We start from the raw sequence: 18093 nt of genomic DNA, 5'->3' as shown, positions 1-18093 counted from the left end.
ACGTTCATGGTCTGTTTACGACTAATGATTGCTCCCCAAAGATATCAAGTACTTGTGTAGCGTAACCAGTCGCAGTCTGGAAGGTGGACACCAATGACCTGATGCATCCACACAAAGTCATAATAGCGGAGACTGAGGGTGTGAAGGTTCTGCACCACGTCGACAGGACCGGGACGGCCCTGCTGACGCACCGCGCACAACGACGCAGCGCAGACACGGCACGCAGCGCTGACTTGAGCCACCTCGCAGTTTGTCCTCCACAGCACAAAAGACAGGAGCGGTTTGATGAAGCGCAGGTGGCGCAGATTGAGCGTCGACGTCGGTCCACTCCCTCTCGCGAGATGAGCACACCTGCCAGCGTCAGCCCGAGGAACGCGTTCAGCCGCAGCATGGTCGAGAGGTACAAGGCGATACACTTTGTGAAAGCAAGTGCAATTCTCAGGAGGATGTCGTTGCACTGAGTGGCCACAGCAATGGCCTCGAGTGCAGCTCTGGAGTAATTGCAGAAGATGGTCACAGCGGTGAGTAAATGCAGCTTCCATACCCCAACCAAAAGCATTTTTTTGCGTAGTCCTGCATCGGGATTGCACGTCATCTGCAGCATCACTGGTGACGTCTGTCCTGCAGTGTAGTCCTTCACCAGCGTGTCAGACACGTCACAGCTGCTTTATGGTGTCTGGTTGATTGCGTATCTATTTGCATGTGTTTCCTCCACTGTGACCTAATCGGGTATTAAATGGCTTGAATATAGTTTTGTTTAGTTTTTTTCAGGTAAATGACGGGATGAGAATAATAACTATAACGTTGACTCCGTTGTCAGTGTCACATTTGGCAGGTACAAAACTATGACGCTGATCTGGTCAGAGCCATTAGTGTGACAACCTACACCTGCGCTTTCCATCCTATGGCCTGCTAGGACATTAGGGATCAGCCTAATTAATGCATCAGCTGACACAAATGGTGTTTATTGTCAACTTAAATTCCAAATTGCACGATTTAATGCCCAGAGAAGCATGCTGGTATAACCAGATGCAGCAGGCCGTCGGAGCGTTTTCTGCCCACTGTAGTTGAAACACTAATTTTTAGGAAAGCGTGCAAACAAAAGCTGGCAGAAACGCGTTGACATTTTACATTTAGTTTTTGCAACAAGAAATCATTGACAACTGCCAGATTGAAAAAAAACTCCCTTCATGCCGTCAACCTCAAATGTGAAGTCACTTTCTGCAACACATTGTTTCACTCTTTCCTGTCCATTATTTATCCTCAAATTATGTCTCAGCACAAGGACACCTTTCCTGCAGCCTGTCCACATTTCCTGAGGATTAGATGGTCTAACATCTTCCAAGATATCACACGCCATTAATGCATGTGACATTATGCAACATATGAACATCTGGTAGTAGTTAGCAATGCTCTGCACACTCTCTCTTTTTCCATCACATAGAATGAGTGAGGTACTCATTTTACCCACTGTGTAAACCTGGTGATTTCAGTGGCAATTTGTCTAATTTACTGTGAAGTAAAAAAATAAATAAATCTAGAGTTCAATGAGAATATTGTTATATCCTAACATACTGAATAATAAATGACATGTGGGAGACATCCTGTAGAGTTTGTAGAGGAGGAGCACTTTAAACCCATTCAGATCTTAACAGGCTTTTAATAATTCTTAGAAAGCAAGATGTATAAGAAGTCAACCGCGCTGCTTAACTGGTCGGTGATTGCGTTTGGAAAAACAATATGTAAAGACAAAAAATAAACTTAATACACGTTGATTATTTACTTTATTTTGAATGTACCAACAAATGTGTTAACATGCTGCACTGTATTAATGGAAAGTTACAACTTTTCAGTTATATGCTTAGAGTGAAAAGTGACTTTACAATCTGCACTGCGTTCACAGAGTGCATCAAGGGACAATTTCCTATTAACCTTAATTAATAAGGTAAATAAAACCATCTGACTTTCTATGAAACTGCACCCTTTTTAGGTTCCATTCTTTCAAGAACTGTAAGCACCTTGTGCAAAAAAAAGCCAGATCATTTTGTTTAAGTCGAGTAAACCGATTGGCTACCACTTTTTTTGCCAAACACAGATATCTGAACATTTCTGATTTGTATCAAAATGATTATTTACATAAAACTCCTTTGCTAGAGGTCGTGGGTGGATGAGCAAGACCATGTGCAAAGCTTTTCCCTGACAGACATATTTGTGTCCACATTGATAGACAGAGCATATGCAGCGATCCCAGTCATCTTTGTCAGGTCAGTTATAGTTAAAGGTAAAAAAAACATTGTTTACTCCGATGTGCACAAAGAATAAGGGCAGCAGTGACGCACCTGAAGAATATGTTGCACTGCTGTTTCCCTGTGTGTCTGACTAAGTGTAAATGTGTTTATCAGTAATGATTTGTCTTACCTCAAAAATGGAAAAACAAAAAGTATGAATACCAAATGCATTTATGTCGTAGAAAAAAAAACACTCAAGCACGCAATTAGTCGACATTCAAGAAAACCAAACATTGGGATTATCAGATTCTTTTAAATTCCTAAATCTGTTTCATGTTTAACGTTTGCAAAATGAGTCTTTTCATCCCTTACAGGAAATGTAACACGGGCACATATTTTAGTCCCTTGATCTTTATGCTTCTTTTTGAAGAGGCGTTGGTTCAAGCCGGTCAGGATTTGTCTAATCTTATGGACGCGTGGAAAGGACCACGAGGCCTGAAGCAGCTCTGAGGACCAAGGAGGAAAATGATTTCAAGCCGTCCTGCCTGACCTCATTTGTAAGGCATGCTGGTGTAATGCGTGCGTCCGTGCAATTGCATTGTTTGGCTAAATATGTAAAGAAGTCACAGTAGACAAAGTCCACGAAAACAAGTCCTCAGCGGCCCACTTCACAAGGCCACAGCCCGCCGAGTGTGGCACCAGGTCCTCACAGGTACAATCAAAGATGGTCATGTGCTGATCGTGGGTGGGATTCTCTGTTACACTGTCTCCCGTGTCCCCCCCCCGGGACTCTACAGGCCAGGGCGAGGTGGTGGGCGGGCGGGGGGAGGGGCTCGTCCCGGAGGAGGTCCCTGTGGAAGAGGAGGCAGGCAACCAGTCGGGGAGGAAGAGGGTGGAGGGGTGGGGGGAAGCATCGGCGGGGTGGACGTCTGAAGGCTGATCGGAGGAAGGACGAAGGTGGGAGGGGGCTTGTGAGGGGGAGGGGAAGTGGGCGGGGAGGCAGTGGTACAGGTGGAAGGAGGTGTTGGGGGCAATAGTGGAAGGCTGGAAGAGGAGAACGTGGGAGATGATGGAGGGCTGCAGGGGCTGGGGGGGAGGGTGCCTTGTGGCGTAGGTGGAGTCCTGCTGGGAGGGTTGTAGATGGGAGACAGGTGATGGTTGTAGCGTGGGGGAGGAGGCGACGGAGACTTCATGTGGGTGAAGTTCATACATCTGCCCTGAAATTTCAAAACAGACCTGTTTTCATGATGCGGTGATGAATCGCCCGTCCTGTGCACACGCCTGCGTTACTGCCCTCCCAACAGACCATTGGATCTACTCAGCCTGACAAAATAACCTGCCACCACTCCTCCCTTGTCCCACCCAAAGTGAGGTCATGCCAGAGGGACTATCGTGTTTCAGCTACGCCCCGAGAGCAGCAGCACCGAGGGGATCGGGGAGTTGCGATGGACTGATAGTGATGACACTGCTGTTTTCTCATTCACAAGCGGGGCAAAGTAACCTCGGAGACTTACTTGCATCTGAAGGATGGACAAAAAGGAGTCCGAAAACTGAGTAAATCCATCAATCTGAGTAAATTGGGGCCACACCACTGATATTTTTACACAACTTTGCAAATTATATTCAATAAAGTATCGTATGTTACCAAAGATGCCTTTTTAACTAAGCAGGTTGTGGGATCAACAGGCCCCTCCGATCACACCGCTCCATTCATTTAGGAGAAGTTATAAAAACAGTGTGCAGTGTGTGCATCAAGAGACTTTTTATTGCAACCAAAACAAGTTTGTTTACTACAAATTATTAAGAGATTAATAGAGTTGTTTTTCCAGTGCACTAGTGAACAGCTTTACACCGTGCACCACTCGCTCAGACACCTCTAGTTACCGGGCCGTGTGCTGTACTCACTGTCCTTGGAAGGGAGGGGGGAGCAAAAGATGTTTTTGTGGTGTTTTAGCACTTTTGAAAAGTCAGACAGATGTCAACATTTATTGCAAAACCCGATGAACTCTTCTACACTCATCATTGTAGAGTAGAGTGTGTCTTCACTATTCTCAGGTTTCAAATAATAAAAATCTGGAGCTCCAGACTAAACTATATTGACACTTAAACATTGGATCTTTTGGGTTTCAACTTTGTGAAACTGAACCGGAAAATGAATAGAGAAAATGTAAATAGTAAATTTCCTACCGGGGAATTATTTCCATTTTTTTAATTTCCCTGTCAGTTTCTCACCTTGAACTTTTAGTATAAGTATAGCCTACAATTTGAGATATATACAGCAGAAAATAAACTTTTCCAATATCGTGCAACCCCCAAGTGCAGCAGTGGAGTAAATGTAAAAGGTTCTGAAGATAGTTTGTTCATCAAATTTGAGGGTAATGACTCAAGGAAAAATGGAGTGCATAAACTCTTGCAAATTGGGGATTTGGCTATTGGGAGCCAACCACGGCTGAATAGACAAAACCTGACAACAGTTGGTCATATTTAGGCTGATTATTGGTTTCATGTCTGTGTGACCTTTGAGTGATCCTTACCTTGTCACCCGGATGAGGTCTCATTACAGACACACGGTTGTAGCCTTTTCTTAAAAGTACCCACAATACATCCAGCTTGCTCTACGGAAACAGAGAGGAAATCAAACTGATGAACCGTTTAAACTCAATGACCTTTTGTTATTAAAATCAAGTATCTATTCTCAACCCTTTTTGTTTTTCTTCCCGTCAGTGGTAAACACCCTTTAACTGGAGTTCCTGTGGAATGACCACTATGATCCGACTCCCATACAGCGACTGAACAAACTGAAGTGGTTTCGGTTCCATCGCAAAATGAGTCTTCATAGCTTTTAAACACGGCAAATACTTTGAGGATAAGGGCAGAATTTGCAGCTGTTTCTTCTCACAGAACTGCTGGCTGTGCAGCTTTGCTCCCCGGAGGTCAGTCCAACAGAAGTCTGGTTTTTATTAGCAATCCCCCGCTGACTGCACGCTCCAGAGCGACTTCTTTAACCCCATGCTGGCCTTGGAGGATGGGACTGTGCGACAGTGGTCACCTAAGCATTATTCCCTCAACACTTCTCACGCTTCACTATCGCGTTTAATAATGCTATTATTTACTTTTATTACTATCATCCATGGCCAGATTAATGTGAAGTCTAACAGATGTTAGAAAGATCTTTTATCCCAGCAAAGCTCCTCTATTTTCACAAACTTCTTTAAAAAAAATCATCCTAATCCAGTCCCTTCCGCTTTTTAAAAACAATTATGTTTAGCAATTTAAAAGTCATTATTTGTATGGCAGAAGAGTTGTTATCAGTGAGACTGGAAACAGCATCCGCAGACCAAACACATCCCCCAGATATTCTCCTCCTGGCTGGTACTTTACCTTGATGGGTGAGTACCACTTGTGGGGTCCCAAGGGTTTGTGCATGCCGTTGTTGAGAATGCGTGTGGGGGCCTCCTCATACTCGTATGCAGGCATCTTCACCTTTGCATTTTTGGCCTTTTCCAGTTTTGCTCCCTCCTCGGTGGAGCCTTTGTCCCCCCAGCGGACCTGATGACAGAGAGCACGGAGTCGTAAAGACGGTCAGGAGTGAAACTGAACGACTTGAAATACGTGCTTTACGATGCTTTATTTGATCTGACCTCCATCCTTTTGATTCCCCCAACTCCCCTCCCTCCATAGTAGGACGCATCTACAGTCGGCCATTTCTTCTTTGGGCCGTCGAAGTCTTCATCATCCTACGGGAGAGAGACAGGAAGTTGATTTATATTAATAAACTATTTAACAACCCCCTCCTTCACCGGTTGAATAGACATGAATGTAGGCAGGCCTAATGAAATAGCAATGCCCTCTGACTGGTTACCAGAAAGAATCTCTCTAAAACCAGCACTTAGTTGTATCCCATCTGTGGTGGTTGTCAGATCAGGAGAATTGAAAGCCCACAGCCATAATAAAGGCTAAATGTTGTATGTGAAACCATGGTCGTCATGGATTCGGTTTATCATGTTAGTTCTCGGCTTGATTGGTGCAAATAAGTACTGCCTGACATGCCCCACAGTCACATTGTAGCTTGCAATGTAAGTTTGGGAAATTAATTGACATTAATTTGTTCACTAAATGTATGATACGATAACAATGTAATTTATTGTGTTTGGAAACCTTGAAGTGAAGTCTTGAACACAGAGCGATGGAACAAAATGGTAACTGTCAGGATGTCACTGTTATTTCAAGAGGGCGTAAACTCACAATGGATTAATTACCAGATGAGTTTCATACCAAGAAAAGGAGTGAATGACGCGGCACGGTCATTGAGGTTTATGATACACAACCTAACACTGGCAGGTTTCCTAATGTAAAAAAGAATTGCTTTTCTTTGGAGTCATAAGAAACCGATTGAGTGGAGGCGGTGCAACTCATACCGAACTCTCCTCCAGAGCTGCTGCTGGGGGTTCATGGATGACCTGTGGAGGGAAAACAATGTACGAGAGGAGGTTTTGTTATTCGTTGGACCACCACAAATGCATGTGTGCTGAAACCAAAAGATTTATATTCAGCATGTCACTGAAACGTGTCCTCGTGTGCAACGGGGTGGTCGTACATCCACACAATGCTGAGGCATTGTTTTTTTTCATCAAAGACTCCTCTACTTACGAGATGCACTGACCTACAAATCTGCTATCCAGATTTTGGGCCCTGAGGTTGTTTATTGGGAGAAGGGAAGACGGCAGGCTCTCGTGACTGTATTGTTTGCTCTGTTTGCTCTCTTCCAGTATGACCCGTCAGAGTGTTTTATTACCAGTGCAATAGGCCTTAAGACAGTTTCTTCTACAACAAATGCACACGGTTCTGATTCTCATTTGTAAATTTTCCTCAATGCTTCTCAAATCCTGGAACACAAAACGATTCCCCATGGTAACCTCTCATCGCTTTCCTAAACAGACTTGCAGCACGGACCCAGACGTGTAACTTAATGGACAAGAACAGGAAAAAGTAAAGGGAGGGACAGCCATGTTGTTAAAGCTGACATTTCTTTCTGGCACTTTTCAACTTTGCTGTTTCCAGCGCTGGAAACATTGGACTGGGTCCTGAATAGACACTGAAGAGACACTTTGTGACGCTGACTGGTGGATCAATGTCTCAATAATGGTACAGCCATTGCATTTTCTGAATCCATAGGAGGTGAACGTCATATACATTCTTGACACTTTTTGTTCAGGGTGAGTTTCGTTGCTTGAAATATCAAAACAAAACCGCTCCTGGAGATTTAAGTCAGTCCGCCTTATTACAGATGGAAGAATTTGTTAGTTTACGTCCGTCAGTGAATATACTGACAAAGGGAGGGGGGTCACCTGATGTCACCTATGGAAACACAATTACTTAAACACGTGTTCACTCGGTAGCCTTGACCTTTCTGGCTGTTGTCTTAATTCAGTCACTATGGAAATGTTGTTTAGATGATTGGGATCCCTGTAGGGGGCATAGAATGGTCATTTATCGCATTGTTCACCTACAATATCACTTAACTGTCAATCGTTTGTGTTTGGAGCATCAACAGTTTTAGACGAGACGCTATCTGGAAAGTGGTTGTGTGCATGTTATATTTTCAATACCGTCTAATAATTCTCACCACAGTACAGCAGAGAGGCCAGAACCACCAGAGGAGAGCCAAGACCAGGAGCAGCATCAGTATGAGCAGAGAGACGGCCAGGATGGTTCCATCAGACTGTGACAGAGACAGACGAGTCAACACGCCTCCTCTGCAAAGCACTAAAATGATTTAAACCGCTTCTTTTGGGGTTTTATCTTCATTGGAATCTGGTACAGGTAAGATACTTTATTTATCATCTTATATTAGTATTACACTATGGATTGGGTCTCTCGAAGGGCCAGGTAGCAAAATATTAAAAGCCAGCCGTGCTGGAAAAGCCCCCCTCCCTCCCCCTCCCCTTATACACCATTACCCAAAGCCATTAGTCTTTCAAAGCCAAATGCTGGTGCATGCTATTGTACTTACACAGCCCACAGTTGAAATGGTAACGGAACTGGTTATGAAACTGAGACCTTCATTCATACTGACGTAAAGGTTTGCTGCCCTGGAAAAGGCAAGGAAAAATTATTGCAAAACCTAAGAAAAACAGAGTAGACGTTGTGATATGAAACCCCACATTGACGTTAATACATTACAGAACTTACATCCCCTCCTCTTGAAGTACAGGTGCAGGGCAGAGAAGATATGTATCTTCCACAATCAAAGGCTTCACCACTAGAGTAGAGGATGAAAAGGGGGTCATGAGAGGGGGGTCATGAGAGGGAAGAGTCAGCCAAACATTCTAGTTTGTAACAGTCTGTAGTTTTCTCTTTTGTGAAAAGCTTGTGAACCCGTTTTTAAATTTTTAGTTAATGACCCAAATCCGCTTCGAGATCGGGTCATTGTTTATCCCGCCCAATGTATTTTAATATTGGCATTGCAGGCTCATTATATGCCCATGTCACCAAATTGACAAAAGCTTTGTTGTCTACTCTCAGAGGACGTCTGCACAACTCTCCGAATCACCACAAAGCTTTCGTTTTTGTAGATCCTCTTGTTGTTCAGCTGGCTTTAAGGAAAGCTTCTGCTGCCAAAATCATCACCGAGTCTGTTTGTTTATCCTGGCAGGCGGAGCGCATACCCCAGAACTGAGGAAATCAACATTAGCAGCCGAATGGGTCATGACGGCTCTTCTCTAGAAAACGCTGATTGTGATTTCAGGCTAAACCAACTTGAATTGAGTTGAACCCCACTCTGAGTTCATCTCTGCAGCCACTCGAAATGGCCATACGAAAACGCCCCGAGGGTCTTCTAAAGGTCAAGGGACAACGAGGCAAACAGCTGATGAAGTCTGAGTCTGAGGATTTTCATTGTATAAATCTCTCGAGGATAAAAAGGCTGGCAAATATCCCAGAGTGCATTTCATCATGTTTTATTGCATCTCCAGAGTCAAGAGAGGTCAAATTTTACTGTGAGGTGCAAGACAAGACGTATCGACTTCAACCATAAGGTTAATTATTGTTATTACTGTTTAAGATGATGTCAGATGTACACATCTGACATATTTCCACTGTAATGGATTGAAAAATTGGTGTAAAGTATACGAGTTTACTTGACTCAGCAATAATCTCACTTGAAGGAACAGCTCTGCTTGCAGCCATCTTGCCGAGAATAAGGTAAAAAAAATCTAAACAATTTTAAAGTAAGCTGCAGCCTAAAGCCCATTAGCTTAGCATAATAAACTTGAAAGCCTAGCTTGACTCTGAGACAACAAAATACACCAACCAGCAAGTTGTAAAGTTCATCAATAGTTCAACCAGTCGTTTGCCCAGCAAGACATGAGTACGGTGTGGCTCATTATAAAGAAGCTGACGACCCGGTCCATAAATTAATATATTGTACTTGATAGCACAACTGGTGTTGACAGAGAGACATTTATCATCCGGAGACACAAACTTTCCCACCTTTTACTGATCTGTTTAAATACCTGTAGGCAGCCATTGTTCTAGAGAGACGGGCACTACGTGGTCGGCGATGCGCTGCTCTGTGGCCTGTTGGAACCAGCGGCTCCTCAGCTGAGATGTTCTTTTTAAGCACAACACCTTTTCCTTTATTAAATACTTTTTGATTTCAACTTTTCAATCCAAGATGTCTTCTGTCCGGCTGGAGTTTATTCACTTTTGAAACACAACGATGGCATCGTCCCATGTGTATAGATTTAACATTAAAACCCATTTATTTGATGTCTTATCTCACATTATTCAAACAGTGTGAAGCGCCTTTGATAAATGTTGATGGCGTCACCACAATAACCATTGTTAAAGTGAAAAAAGGAATCCCCCTGGTTTGCTAATTAGAACTGCATGTTTGCAATAATGCAAACCAAATAGAATAAACATGTGAAAGCAGTTAAAACGTTGGTGAACATCTTGCTTTGGATTAGACCAGCGCTTTCTGCAGCTACAGTGGCACGCCTGGTAGGGAGTGGTTTTAACTGCTGCTACAGAAAACCACCAGTAAAAGACCTTGAGGAAACTGGTTGCATCCTTGAGACCCTTTTCCCCCTTCTACCTAGTGTGTGGTGCTCTTCTATCTCTGGCTTCTGGCTCCTATCCAGGCTGTAAAATAGTGTTTATGACACACACAAAAAAAACAGGCATTCGAGCTGTGTCGAAGGACTTTGTGTTTGACTTTTGGGAAGTTCAGTTAACTAGAACTGAGATGAACTTTACGATTTCCCTGCAATCTTGCATTTACTCCAGCTGTTTTCACTCAAAGCGATCCGCTTTGAGTCAGTGTGTACGCCTTCAAAACACCCATGTGGGGTTAGAAAGCACACGCAGTGAATCGGACGCGGCGTTTGACTCACTCTTAGTGACGGTCTCGTTGATGCGGAAGCTGCAGAGGACCTTATCGACGTTGCGGGCGTGGAGGAATCCGTTTCCTCTCACCACCACCTGAAAGGACTCTGAGCGAAGAGAAATACACGTTGACAATACGTGTACAATAGGCTTGAATTGTAGATCTGAGCAACACCAAAACCTCTCATCATGTAATACCATTATGTGATAATCTTAAAAACCCGTATGGCCTCGTCACAGTCTCACTCACTTGTGTGTCTTTAAAATCTAAAGGCACTACTACACTCAGTCAAAACTCTCTTTCGTTGAGTGTAGTATTGACAGGTGAGTAAAATGTTTTGAGCTCTTTTTTCCAGCATTTGATGATGTTTTATCACTTTCAATCTTCATGATTCCATTTTTTAAGAGAATTAACAAGAACAAGAAATGACTCCTTATCTCCCCCCCTGACTGACTCTCACTCTCAAGAGCTGACAAAGATGCATCTGCCTGATTTCGTTCTTTAAGAGGTCTCAGATGAACGGGAAGTGTACTTCTGCCTTGTCTTACCTCCTGCACAGATACTAGAGGGCTCTGCCGCCAGGATCTCAATGCAGGATTTCTTTAGGATCTGAGGAAATGATGAGAAATCCTTTTCATCAGCCAGCACAGCAAATCTCAGATAATTTGAGCTTTCTTAATTGTGACTTGGAGCGTTTCAATGTCCATGTTAACGGCTCTCAACTCCAACGGCGTTTACCTGACGGGGAACAGGAGGCGACGCGATGTTATTGGCTATAACTGCTATACGAGAACAGTGCAGGGCGGCATCCCTGAGATAACTGTTGGGGCTCACCCACATGCACACGAAATGCACTTAAAACATGTGCAGCAAAGTCAGGAGAAGCTCAGATCAAAAACACACACAGATGGAGAGTTACTGCTCAAACAATGCTCTGAATTACATATAATGCTCCTTTCATGAGTTGATGAAGTTTTCCCACTGGGGTCTAGCCAAAACGTGTCCATTTACTCTTATTTCAGTCATGCAAAATGTATCCGTACTTCCTACTCTCCAAGAACAGACCGAGCATGATGCTGAAGACGAAGCGGGCCAGTTCATGACCCAGTGCCTCGCTCACATGACTGAGAAGCAACAGCTTTAAACTTGTTGTTAATCTGCTCCAGATGACCGTTGCCAGACTTTTAACTCTGCTCACCAAGCGTCGTTTCCCAGTGACGCCAAACTGGTTATTGTTTCACGAGGTAGCAAAAACAAAAAATGAAGTCAACACCGCTATGATGTGTCTTAAAAGATACAGCAGTGGCTTTGATCAGGTTTGGCCAGACGTCAGTCGTGATGATCAAACGCAGCGCCGTCACGGACCCAGCGGGCCTTTTTCCAAGCGTGTCTTTAGGAATGAAATTCCTGTTATAAATTAGGTTTTGTCTTGTTTCCTGTTTGCTCTTTTAAGCAGCGCGCTAATGGATTTAATACACAGTGATAGGAGAGATTATAAAGTACATTAAGACAAGACGATTCCCATTAACCCTTGAATTTGACTTTTCAAGGGCTGTCAAAACAAGTTTGTGGTCCAACATGAAGTACTCACAGAGTCGATGACCCCTTGCAAGGCCTCAAATCCATCATTCACTGGGAAGACATGGTCATTACTATCAGCTATCTTTGCCAGCTGGAGAGGAAACAAGTTAATACAATTCAAATGTAAAAAGTGTCCACTAAGTAAGACGCATCATTTGTGATGTTTACAACATAATCGATTAGAAAAGTGGCTCATGTGAACACAATCAACAATTTAACCTAATTAGCAATTGAAACTATCTTGACATAATATAGAAAATAAAAATGACTTCTTGGCTAACCCAGCCTAATCATTAGGCTACAAAATGTATGAATCATTTGATGTAATTGCATGATGGTTGTTGATCTCTTAAACATTTACTGCAGTTCTGGTCAAAGTTCGTCAAATAGTAATGTTAAATAGTTTTGACTGATATCAAAGCAATGTAAAGCACCTAAGTTTCAATATTTTTATATTAATAAAGCTTCATGTTTGAACTCTGACTTTCCGATTCATATTCTGAAGCTCAGACATCAAGAAGGTACAGACTAAAACAAAGAAACCAACCTGTGTCTCGTTGAAGTCCTTCACCCCCACGCAGTAAACAGAGGCTCCCAGACTCCGGGAGCGGTTTGCCTGTCAATCATGCAAAAAGCACCTGGGTTTAATTACGCCTCTGTATTGCATAACCTCATTTGAACAGGTCACTGTTTGGCGTGGTTCTAATTTGTGGGACTCTTGTATAACCTCTGGTTATTTCTCCCACCTCTCTCTCAGCGTAGTCGAATAGGTCGTCGTGCAGCTCTCCATCCGTCAGAGCTATGATGACGCTGGCGGTACGGTAACCTGCGGCCAGAAAGAATTTCGTCACACCTGCCGCAATTTCACATCCTCATCTTATCCGCCTTTGAAAATAAACATGCAGTGTTCTTAAAATTGCTGCAATATTGTAATAATTGAAAGTTAATAGTTGAATGCACTTCTTCACAAAAGTAATTCCAAGTGAAGAGGTAAATTCAATCCTCTTGTGTGATGCGTTAGGTTATAATACAGTGATAATACAATGATTCAGCATTCCATCAAAAGGTTCTGACTTATCCAAAGCTACTTAAAGTAGTTCATCCACTACTTATCCAAAATCATACCCACCGTCGGTGTTTCCATAGTATATCTGCTCACTGGCCTGTGAAAATAAAAAAAAAGCTGGTTTGAAGCAGTAGAGGCTCTATCTGGTAGCGTTCTGTTGGTAAGGCAACTCCTCAATAATCAAACATAACGCTCTTCTCTGGACAATGAGGCGGTGCAGAGACAAAGTAGATGGCGGCAGAGAGACGGACACGCAGAGGCCACTCACCCTCTGGATGCCCTCATGCATGAAGGTGTCTCCCCCTGGACGAACCCTGTTCAGCTCCTCAAGACCTTTCCGAATGCATTCCCTAATCCAAAAACAGATGATGAGGAAATAGGCGTCGTTGATGATCTAATCTGATCGAAAATATTGGCATTTGTCAGATTCCCTTTTTTAAACGTTTACACCCACCTGTCTTCTGTCAGGCTCATTAAGATCCTTCCCTCAGTGGAGAACACAATGAAGGACATCCGCAACTGTGGACTAGAAGAAGAAGAAGATCAATATATCCTCTGTTTGATAAGTGATCATTTCTGTGTTTTCCCAAACTTGACAAATCTTTTTTGTTTTGTGTTTTTTTTACCTTATGAATTTGTGAGCTAGTTGTTCAACAAAGTTGTAGATCTCTGTCCAGTGATTGACCACACTTCCCGATCTGAGAAAAGAATAGAAAAATTTACTGTGACAGTGTCTTTTCCAACAAATGCTTGGTATTTAAAAGGAATGACCTCTTTGTAATACTGTTGGAGTGATGTCAAATGAACCGTAGACCAAGGATGGAACTCTATGCACAGACATTCATCCATCGTGATGGACTATATTCCCTCCTTGCATTAACATTTTAGGTTTTTATTGGGTCATATAGTAATGGTCGCAACATCCTCAGAGCTTCTCAGTATTGTTATCATCTAATTCAATTATCTGTGGATATCATTACACAGTTATATTCGATAAACAAAGAACATTTTGCGAGGTTGCATTGTACAGTCTTGTACCCCCATGCAATATTTTTCCATTGTTACCATGAATTGAGTGCTCAAAAACAGCCCCGCCAGTTCACCAAAATATTTCAACATCTGTATCTAATGGAGAAAGCGCAGTGCAGAGAAGAGAAGAGGGATCGGATAGATAGCAACTGGATACACAGCAAAATCCTTTATTTTCCGGTGTTTGAAGTGCAGAGTTGAAATCACACTTGAAAAAAGATTCAACTCTTACAGAGTCAATTTTAGCGCTATCAAAGCGCTGGAGTCATTATCCAGTGTCAAGATCAGATTCATTTGCAACACTTATTAGAGTTAAATGAACTCTTTGATAGGATTTAGATGTAACTGTACAGTGTCACACCTCTTGGTATCAGGCTTAACTCCATGTAATATGGCGCATGGATTGGTGAGGGTGTGTCAGGATCCACAAGGTTGTTGGTTCGAACCCTGGCTTACCCATGTTCCATGCCAAAGTGTCCTTGAGCAATAAACCTAACCCAGAATTGCTAAAATGTAAACTCCATGTGTTAAAAATGCAACATAAGTCGCTTTTGATAAAGGCATCAGCTGAATTACGTTGTATTCAACACTGAGCAGATTTATTTGGACACTTATTCCGAGTTAAATTGTTTGAATTGAATCTCACAGAGTCTATTTAACTCTCTGAAATGTGCTGTGTAGTGAGGGCAGGTGCATCAGCAGAGCAAGCTAAGATCCTAACAAGGAAAAGCTAAAGCAGTGAATTGATGCCTGGCAATAAATGCTGTCAGCTCACACAAGTCGGTGCTGATGAAAATTCGCTCTTGCAATTGCTCTTAATTGATCAAATTTCCCCCTCAGAGAGACAGCAGTGTAACTGGAAGTGACAATAACACATGATGAACTGGTAAATCCATCATTTCTGGAACTACAGCAAGAAGTAGAGAGCAGACTGAAATCCAGAGTCCATCTTTCAGATAAGAAGAATGATCTAATTGAATAAAATGTGATAAAAAAGGAAGAAATTTATTGAAAACAAGTATTTAGAAGCCAGGTTTTCAAAAGGTCAAACATATTCTGTCACAGTTCAAAAGCAACTGCTCAGGTACGTCAGTGCTAGTGGAGCTTTGTACATTTCCATATACTGAAACAAGCACTTTCTGTTCCTAGTCCCACTGAAACTAAACACCGGCAAAACATGCTCATTCACAACATTGACATTTACTGTTTTCACTTGACTGGCTTTGTTTTTTTTTTTATTGCTCAATAGTTCTTGTTTGACTAAAAGTGTAAAAGTTTTAGTCAAACAAGACAAATTCAAGACCCAGATGCAAAAATGCTGCAATATTAAAGAAATTGTAACCTCATCAAAATGTTATCAATATGAACAAAGACAATGCTCAGTGCAGTAGATTGTGGTGATTATGGTCAATGGCCAAAGCCCAAAGATCCCCAAAAATAAAACCCATAAACTGTTTCTAAATCAAGACCTACTTTGCAGGGAGGACAAACATCCTGCAAACCACTTAAGACACACAAACTATGTTTGAATTCTAAGAAGTCGAGGCGGCCAAACTTACTTGCAAGCCAATCGGGATTCAAAACTGCCCAAGTGGTTTATGTTATATTAATTAGGATGATCAACAAAGCCCAGTGCTTGTGCTTGCAGTCTGTGTGCAGCCTGCAGGTTACTGATGGATGGGTGAAACATCTGTCTAACACTAATTATAACCATCTGAAGAAACAAGTTGAGCCTGACTGTAGATTGAGGCCTGTCATGAGCAACACATCATCAATTAACCCATCAATTTGTGTGCATGACAGGACCCCACGAGGGCTTTAACAGCGCATTGACAGAAATGGTGATGATATAATGAAAACATTTTGGCAGACCAGATGCACCGGTACAAAGTAAAACGATGTAGTTAATGCTTTGGTAGGCTTTCATGAGGTGTCTTGATAATTCAAGTCAAGCTAACTTAATGATGATAACCATCAAAATAAATGGCTTTCTCTTATTAACAGAAACCCTCCTATTCATCCATCCCCGCGATTGTGACCCGGGTTTTGTGTGTCAGATAACTCACTTATCCAAAACAAAGTAGAGATCGAAGCCACCAAAGCATGATGAAGATCCAGCCTGCCTCCTGTCCTGTTTTGGTCCAGCATTAGCAACAGTAAGAGCAACCAGTGCAGCAGCAAACACCACTGGAAACCAGTAGCTTCTACTCCAGCACAAAGGCATAATTCAAGCTGAAAGAAAATGATTAAACGTCCATAAACAAAAAGTTGCAAAAGTTAATCCTGCGACCGGATTGTGAATTCAATCCTCCACATGATTGTTACCATGTATAAAAAAAAAAACCTGTTCACTGTTTTTGGGACCCACTCATCCCTGGCTGAAGAGAAGCGCTCCACGACCTCCGACTCGCTGCCAAGACCATGCAGAGAGCTCCTAAGACCCTGTTTGTCTAACTTTGAGAGTCTCTGCAAAACTCTCTTTGTATTTCCAAGTCCCCCCCCCCCTTCTTTTTGTCTCTCCTCTTCCTGTGTGTGTAGCAAAAGAGGGATGAAGAAAATACATTGAATACACCAGAATTTGCTGGGTTACGCTGCCGCCTGGTGGTGGCTTTGCAACCACTAGTATTGTACATATTAACTTATTAAAATACTGTGAATCTGCGTTTTTGAAACCTAGAATGTTTTAGAGAAATGGTTTTAAAGAGGTGTCGACTTTATCATAATGTGAATTTCTGGGCGTTTAGCTTGAAGTGGTGTTGTGTTGAATTGCATTATAATTATATTAATACCTCCTGAAGTTCTGATCTCCCCTATGCACAGACACGGAGAACAGAAATTGAGAAACACAGAAACTAGCTGATCTGCATCTGTTTTATTTCTTTATGGGATTTCAAAATCCCCCTAAGCACCACGTCCCTCAAAAAAGCAGCTCCTATCCGCTGCTGCTGACATTTATCTGCAGGATAAAGTTTGAGTCAGTGGAAAAGGAGAAGAACTCGACGCAGAGGATAGAGTTGAGATTCAGGAAGTATGTACACACACACAAAGAATGCTTGATTATCTGTTTATAATAGAAAATGATCACTTTTTTTGAAGGTGTTATTTAGTTTAAGATTCAGAAGTTGTCTTTCCTCTCTAAAAACATTATCTTATTATCTTAATCTTGCACTGATGCAAAGCAACATTCACTGCAATCTCTGAGCCAAGAAATTACCAAGAAATGTGTATTTTGTTTATTCATTTTTAATTTTAATTTTTTAATTTTCTGGCGAGAGGCCGGTGACATTTCACATCTGCATGCTTCAGAGCTTCAAATCCCTCCATTACTTCCCTACTGCTCCATGAATTGGACATGGTGTGGTTGGATCTCCTTTAACGTGCACTATGTATCTACAGGTCTGCCGGACAAAAACTGACACACAGTTGTCAGGAAAGAATCTGGGAGTTGAGTACCTGCAAATACACAGCAAACACGCAATAAACAGTAAAAGATGAAAGTCTAGATTTCATTTAATTTTTGACCCATTAGAAAAGATTGATGTCGAGATCTGTGTTCTCACCCACTGCAACACCCAGTGCAGGTACAGTCCATACATTCACTGTTTCTCCAAGACGACCCCACTGCATGCCATGTCTTATCCGCATCGTCCTGGCAGTGGGTCATTCCTAGTGGTGCAAGGAAAGAGTGTCAAATATCTATCAAAATGTGTGTGTATTTACCATAAATTTACTAGAGTAGATGTTTTTCTTTCCTTCTACCTCTTTTAAGGCTCTTGGAAAAGCATTGAGCTTCTGACAGT

The 18093-nt window shown here is 42.3% G+C and overlaps 1 protein-coding gene across 2 annotated transcripts; it reads right to left on the bottom strand.

Annotated features, from left to right (window-relative positions):
- Positions 1-54: 54 nt before the first annotated feature.
- On the bottom strand, positions 55-17615 carry antxr1a (ANTXR cell adhesion molecule 1a). Of its 2 annotated transcripts, none has more exons than XM_037481645.2 (19): positions 16619-17615; positions 16360-16525; positions 13891-13962; positions 13719-13790; positions 13533-13614; positions 13328-13361; positions 12945-13024; positions 12746-12814; positions 12209-12289; positions 11166-11226; positions 10625-10723; positions 8421-8490; positions 8242-8320; positions 7855-7950; positions 6647-6688; positions 5870-5965; positions 5610-5777; positions 4763-4843; positions 55-3445 (listed from the first exon to the last, which is right to left on the bottom strand). In XM_037481645.2, the coding sequence occupies exons 2-19, from the start codon at positions 16515-16517 to the stop codon at positions 3020-3022; spliced, it is 1866 nt and encodes a 621-aa protein (XP_037337542.2). In that variant the 5' UTR covers positions 16518-16525; positions 16619-17615; the 3' UTR covers positions 55-3019. The 2 variants fall into 2 exon arrangements, with proteins under 2 accessions (XP_037337542.2, XP_037337541.2); XM_037481644.2 differs by having other exon boundaries at positions 16638-17615.
- Between the last annotated feature and the right edge of the window lie 478 nt (positions 17616-18093).

This window comes from Pungitius pungitius, chromosome 5 (genome assembly GCF_949316345.1).
Source record: "Pungitius pungitius chromosome 5, fPunPun2.1, whole genome shotgun sequence".
NCBI lineage: Eukaryota > Metazoa > Chordata > Actinopteri > Perciformes > Gasterosteidae > Pungitius > Pungitius pungitius.
The sequence above is the reverse complement of the archived record's forward strand: the minus strand, read 5'-3'. Positions and strand labels throughout refer to the sequence as shown.